At 42.3% G+C, this 6,805-nt stretch overlaps 1 protein-coding gene across 3 annotated transcripts; it reads left to right on the forward strand.

The window, feature by feature from the left end:
• The first annotated feature begins 278 nt into the window (after nucleotides 1–278).
• Nucleotides 279–5,488, forward strand: LOC27207572. 3 transcript variants are annotated; one of them, XM_044922433.1, is made up of 4 exons: nucleotides 3,406–3,711; nucleotides 3,762–3,799; nucleotides 3,860–4,060; nucleotides 5,249–5,488. In XM_044922433.1, exons 1-4 carry the CDS (start codon nucleotides 3,470–3,472, stop codon nucleotides 5,377–5,379), a joined length of 612 nt encoding a protein of 203 aa, XP_044778368.1. In that variant the 5' UTR covers nucleotides 3,406–3,469; the 3' UTR covers nucleotides 5,380–5,488. The 3 variants fall into 3 exon arrangements, with proteins under 3 accessions (XP_044778369.1, XP_044778368.1, XP_044778367.1); XM_044922434.1 differs by lacking the exons at nucleotides 3,406–3,711; nucleotides 5,249–5,488 and adding an exon at nucleotides 279–503 and having other exon boundaries at nucleotides 3,860–4,694; XM_044922432.1 differs by lacking the exon at nucleotides 5,249–5,488 and having other exon boundaries at nucleotides 3,455–3,711; nucleotides 3,860–4,694.
• The last annotated feature ends 1,317 nt before the right edge of the window (nucleotides 5,489–6,805 follow it).

Here is a 6,805-nt window from a genome sequence, read left to right on the forward strand (position 1 = left end):
ACTGATTTCCCCGTGTAGGCAGACAGATACAATTCAAATAACTCACAAGTTTAGCTCGCAGATCGCGAATGTCTACAACTTCTTTATTGAAAGCATCGCCAGTTGTATTTCGACGCTTTTGTTCGGTTATCGTTATTTAGCTTTTGGCTCTGCTGCTCCTCCCTTTTTACCCCTTTTTTTTGGTCGTGGAGCGCTCTTAAGTAATTTATTGTGTATCGGAAATTTTGAATTTGCATGCAAAAGCCATAATTCTTAATTTACTCATTCCTCAGCTTTTATTATGAATGCCTGACTTTGGCTCTGACTTCGACTTTGACTGCGGTTCCTTCTGCGGCTGCTGCGTGTGACCACAAGGCGGACCCCCAATTAACTGTCTCCGGAGTTGGAGTTTCTGTTGCAGCGGGAGGAGTTAGGTGCACTGAAAAAAATCAAATGCTCAAGCCACTATTTACCATGAAGTACATTCATCGTGAGCTTTAAGTATTATGTATAGTCAGTCAAAGGTAAGCTGTGTTAATGGTAAGTAAACCATGAATGAACCCTTATCTTGGTCAAAATGCAGTGGCCTCTTACAAATAATATAATTTTTTTTTAAGTGTTGGGTGTGCATTCGCAGCTTTTAGCTACGCATTGCCTTCACCACCGCCTTTGTTGCTGCTGGCTGGTTCTGAACACTTTCGGTTTTCTTAGTCGGCAATAAAATCAAATTCACACTAATTGCTATGATCAGACACAGTTATAAATTTTTGAGTGGTTATTTGTGCCGTGGCCAGCTCTTCCGCTCGGTTTCACAAGCGCAGCTGCTGCATTCGCGGGCATTTAAATGATGATCGCCGGCTGCAGCTGATAAAAAGAAAAGGGTTGAGCTTGGCTGCCAGCAAAGGCGAGTGCAGAGCGCGCTATAAAACATCTCTGAGTGCTTTTTGGCAGCCCATTTAACCCGGCGCAATTACTGGCAATTTAAACAAATTTAAGACATTCTACAGGGGATTCCAGGGCCAGCTAACTTTAGTATACACTTTTGTGAGCAATGAGAAAACACAGAACAAGCAAGCACAGTTCTCAATTTGCATCGGAATGACTATTAATTGCACAGTGAACTTTGGCATCGAGCAGCGGCAACAAATCACCTGATCACCCACAATAAATCAGTTTAATTAAACTAGCTATTTAACATTTAAACGAAACACTATTAACACACGACAACGGCCAGTGCATAAACATGGCAATTTGCAAGCCGGCACAATAAAACCGGCCACAAACGTCAAATAATATATCGAACACTTATTGATGGCCATGCCAGATAGCCAGCCGATAGCCAGGCCAACGTGCGGCGAATTTTGTTTGACATTAGAAACTGTCACTTTTATGAAAGCCAAAGTGAATTTATGCCCCGGCCAAAAGTCCGCCTAATCGGTGGGATTTGAATAAAAATCTATTTGAAACGCGACTATTTGTAGCTCGATGCCAATAACATGATAAATGCTTGTACGTAATTTGTTACCTCATCGCCGTCGCTCCAGAAGGGGCAGACCAAAAATTGTATGCTAATTTAAACAAAACTAGATGTCGATATTGTTTAATTGACCACCACCAAAAGCCAAAGCGCGGCGGCATTGGCGGAGAAGAAGACGAAGATTTTAATTAGCATATTATGAGAATCAACACAAATGCTTAGGTCGCTGGAAACAGGAGATCTGGCTGGGCAGATAAGGCTGCAAATTTATGATGGGACAGCCAAAGCGATACAAAATGGCAATACCAACACACAATTAAATAGGAAAAAGAGTGATGGTCGTAGATTTATATACAACGAATTTCGGCTACTCTACGCAGCAAAAGAAAATGTATCTTTTAAACCATTAACCGAGCTTTAAGTGCTGATCACTCCCAGTTCTTTAAAGGTGAGTGTGGCTATAAAGATATTTATATCTTTAATATGTTTATCACATATGTTAAGTTCTGAATAAGACATCCCTTCCATCCTATGCGATCCCAGTTGTCCTATGCAAATCCCTTTGAATACTATCTCAGCCTAGATCTCTACTCGAGAGGATGATGATAAATTTTTAGCGAGGGCGTTGAGTTTAGCTTTTGGTTCCGACTGCGGAGTATCCATAAATTACGTGAAGCAAGTCAATGAAATGCCATATAAATGCGTGGCCCGGTGTCGAGATCTGATCTCTTCCCCTTGTTTTTGGCATTGCGAGCGAGACACAACAAATTGTTTTATCAAAATTATGAGGAAATGCTAATAAGGCAAATAAATTTGGCATAAAAATTAATAAACAACAGTTTGGAGTTGGGGCAAAATGAATTTCAAATGGCTCCGCCGGTCGCACACTGATTAAATTTCACACTCGAATGGGCGAGAGTAAATACAACTTGTCCAAACAACTTCGTGTTAATTGGCGCCTTTGATTGGCACCGCCCTTTGCAGTTTATCTGTTCTGCGGCGAAAAGTGCAAAAAAAAAATAAGAAAAATAAATAAAAATGTACAATGGAAAAGAAGCCTGTTAGATTTCGCATTTCGTATTCAGACCTAATTAAGACATCAAAATGGGGCTTTCTACGAAAAGACAAACAATACCGCCGGGCATCGACATGTTGAGAAATCCGTCAAAACATCACGTTTTTTGTGTCCACGATTGCGCGCATAGACAATGCCCCCTGAGTTAACAGTAGTTTTCGGTTAATTAATTTCGAAATAAAAGCTGAAAGGGAAAAATCAAATTTTAAACACTACAAATCATGGTTTAATGTGCCCACAAAAGACCGACAGAGACAACCGAAGTGGCAGCCACAGAAAAGCGCTTGTAATTAAGTTGTCAGGTTCCCAACATGAGTTTGAATAACTAAACTTGGTCTTAACTCCCCAGGAAAACAGTTAATATTAATGAGAATCTTTGCCTGTCGATCACATTAGGCCGCGATTTTCTCATGGCATGGCGTCTCTATTTCTAACCAGTTCTTGGTTTCCATTACGGGGCGTAACCCCAATCATTGCTACTTCCTACTCCTTTAGAAACTGTTTGATTGGTATTCATTTCATATCGAGGCTTTTAGCCAATTTACCTTAATCTCGTTGCGGCTCTCAGGCGAGACTCATCGATTGGCACTCCAATCTGCCAATTAAGCAGCATCAACAGCAGCTCGACAAACAAAGCTCCATGGGGCACTTAAAAGTCAACTAGCCGATCAGCTGGCATCATAATTAGCCAAATCTCGCGCTCCTAATGGATAGCGCCAAGTCGACAACAGGCCTCGCATTCGCGCACACACGGCTTTTATGACCCACCGCCGGATTGGATTGGGGAGTCTGAGTTCTCTGCCCATGCTCTTGCCATTTGTTTTTATTGCTTATCAGCAATTGAAGCCTCCTCCGGCTTCTCCTCCGGCTCCGACGGCGTCTCGCGTCCTCCATCAAAGCGTAACATTGTCGTCCAAGTCGCTGCTGTCATCAGCAACATGGTTGTTCCACGCCGCTTGTATTCGCACACCCAGCTGTGGAGCGCGCGATGCGTCAGTTCGTTAGCTGGAAGCCTAAAAAAACAACAAGTCGAAGTTAGGGACACAATTCCACACTCAGAAATATTTCACCAAGTTAAGCATTACATTACCAGACATACATTGCCTTCAAGGGCTAACGTTATAACAATAGCAACGCAATCTGTTGACCACATTTGCTTTGATTTTACTGGATTTTTATCGTATGTATATATTTTCTTATAATATCAATCAAATATTTGGTTTCTTTCAGTGCACCCGTACAGCGCCACAGCCACCACGCTACGTCATGTTTGTATGATTATGCCCGGAAGCACTAATTACCTTATTTACACTTTTATAACTCGGCAGCGGTGCGCATGCGCGAACTGCGGATCGCGGATCGCGGATCGGAGATGATGGAAGATCGCTGGCAGAGATCACTCCAAACAGTTGTTTATGGCTTGAGGAAGCTGGTGGCCACTCACTCACTCACTCCTCCTCCTAGCAGGCATCTAGCGGATGTGGCCCGTTGTCTTCGGCACAAAAAAAAAAAGAGTGAAAACTGGCTGGGTAATAACTTGGCAATTAAAGTACTGCGGAGAGCGAGTCCGAAAAAAGCGAAAATCCCAGGCGAGTCCTGCAGTTTTCGGCGCAAACAATCAATTGGCCAGCCAGCCACAAAAAGTCGGCCAAGTGGGACGGTGGCAGCCTCCAGGCACGAGCCACTCACTACTCGATACTGCGATACCTCGACGATCCACTGATAAAGCCGTCTTTTTTGGGTGCAGCAACTTGGCTGCAAGTCTCTGCTACCGATTCCCCGTGATTAAGCCATGAATCAGCTGGCTTAGCGGCGAGTAACGGTTCGCTTTTGGCCAGCTAGCTAACTATGACTCTTTTATGCTATTATTTCTCGATTTTTTCGGTGGGCGTGAGCCTTGCAGCTAAAGGTGGCCATTGGGCCGAGTGATTGTCATGCTATGGCAAAATCAATTTTCCATCAGGTTTTCCGCCCAGTGAGTGTGTGTTTCAATGAAATTTTCATTTGCCTCTGTCAGTTGCAATGCCCGGGTATAAAGTGTTCATAAATTTGCAGCGAAAGCTGACAATGAAAATTAACATGTCCAATAAGTATAGTGGGCTAGAGTTTGCAAGTCAGTAAAACCTAAAAAATAACCAATAAATCCAAAAATATTGGCAAATATCGACAAAAAATAAATGTATTGTTTTTTACTTTTTATAAAAATATATACAAACACGATTGAAAAATGTTTGTAAAGCTAAAAAAAAATTCCTTTAAAAATGTTAAAGCTAAAAGTATTGTGAATGGTTTTATAATTGTTTTTTCTAAAAAAGAGCCCCTTATCAATCAGTTTTTTAGTGCCCACTGTGGCATCCCAGCTGGCCCGAAAGTCAGGTGCGCATTGGCAGTTGCATTCCTGAGCGTTCCCACCTTGTTTTTCTGCGGTCTTGGCTTTTTGGAGATTTTCAATTATTAGCAACGCCTAACGAATGCCAATTTTCGAACTCGCTTTCCGTTTCGGTTTTTCTGTTTGCATAAAATCATTTTGACCACAGGGCACGGAAGTGCATGCGGTTGGTTACCTTTCGTGTGCAATTTGGGCCACAACCGAGCGATCGAAAATCCGTTCTAAATTTTTAAGAATACCCACTTTTATTGTTTGCTCTTTCGACAGGGTCAACAAGTTAATCACATTGTGTGGCATGGGCATAATAGAATTCTTATATTTTTTCCAGCCGGCTGCTGTTCGCTTTTGGCCTGGCTTGTTGCTTTTTGCTGGGCACCGCGCACGCGTTTGGTTTGGGCCTTAATAAGACAACGGAGTTCGACTGCTGCTGCTGCCACTGGCACGGAAATTGAAGTTTAGAACGATCTGGGGACCATGTTGGCCAGCTGCCTGGCCTTTTTCGGCCAAGAAGTAAGTACGCTTTAGCCTTTGGCGTTCAAATTGGCAAATTAAGTCATACGCCTGCCCGTCCACTGCACAGTATCGCAATTTATCTTGTTTTTTTTTGTTTTCTTTAAGGGGGGACTGCAGTATTATTTTGCAATAATTATTGATTTATTGTCTTGTTCGCTGTCCCATTTGAAACGGGGCGGAAAATCAAAGCGCCGCCAAAAACCATTATCACATGCATGCGAAAACTTGGAACAGTTCTCATTCCCAGGTTCCCAGGCTTGGGCTGAGGTCTAGGTTGGCTGGAAATCATTAGTAAACGTGGCTAATGATCGGCTGGCCTGCAAACTTGGACCTGGTAATTGGAAAGGCACGCACATTAGGGCGTAGTCAATTTTTACGGCTAGAAAGTGAGGCAATTAACTGACGGGGCAGATACGGAAAATCGGTGTTGGAACTCCAAATACCTCGCTCGACCTTTCCTTTCCTTTCCATTTGACTGCCAGGCGTGTTCTCCATATTAGTATTTCACGCCTTCCAATCGAGGCCTAAACTAGTGCAGAATCTGGAGTTCACCTGGAAAAGGTGAATGAATCTCGGCTGAATGGAACTAATGCCGTCCAATTGGATATCACAAGTAACGGATATTTACAGACCGCGGGAAGGGTCATTTAAAAAAAATAAAAAAAAGAGCATACAAATATTCATGCTCGCAAAAGTTAATGGTCTACAAAAGGCTTTTGTAAACTGGTTCCTAGAAACAAAATAAAATGTAGATAAACTTATTGGCTTAATACCAAACCATATCTTTTACGGTATATAAATAGTCCGATTATTATGATCATTCAATTATGCACACATTGCTCTGTTATTATCCGTCGTAAATTCTTGGCAATTTAAATTTTGCATTTCCTATGCCAAATGCCCTTCTCGCTGAGCCAGTTAAACAAGTTTCTCCCATGGACAGGTACATTTTTCCTACTGCCCACAAAAATAAAAAAAAATTAATGAAATTGAAAAATATTTGTAACGCCTTATTATATAAATGTGCTACACATTTGTTAGGCCAGCGTTGTTCGGTGGAAACAATTTCCATTTCCCGATGCCATTCGATTCGATTCGATCCGACCCTCCTTGTTGCGCTTTCTTGCAGCTCACGTTTGTGGCATGAATAAACCCACTTATCTAATTGCGATTCCGGGAACTGGTTTTCCTTGATACATTTTTCTCAACTCATTAGAACTCAATCATAACTCGGGACTCGTACTCGGACTCGTTTGCTTTTAGCCTGGCTTTGGCATCGGCCCCTCCATGCAATAGGCAAATGTAATCGTTGCTACATATTTTTTTTAGCCGACCAGCGCAATTGTTGCCGTGAGCAATTTTTTATAGCCAG

Source organism: Drosophila simulans, chromosome 2R, assembly GCF_016746395.2.
Source record: "Drosophila simulans strain w501 chromosome 2R, Prin_Dsim_3.1, whole genome shotgun sequence".
Classification (NCBI taxonomy): Eukaryota; Metazoa; Arthropoda; class Insecta; order Diptera; family Drosophilidae; genus Drosophila; species Drosophila simulans.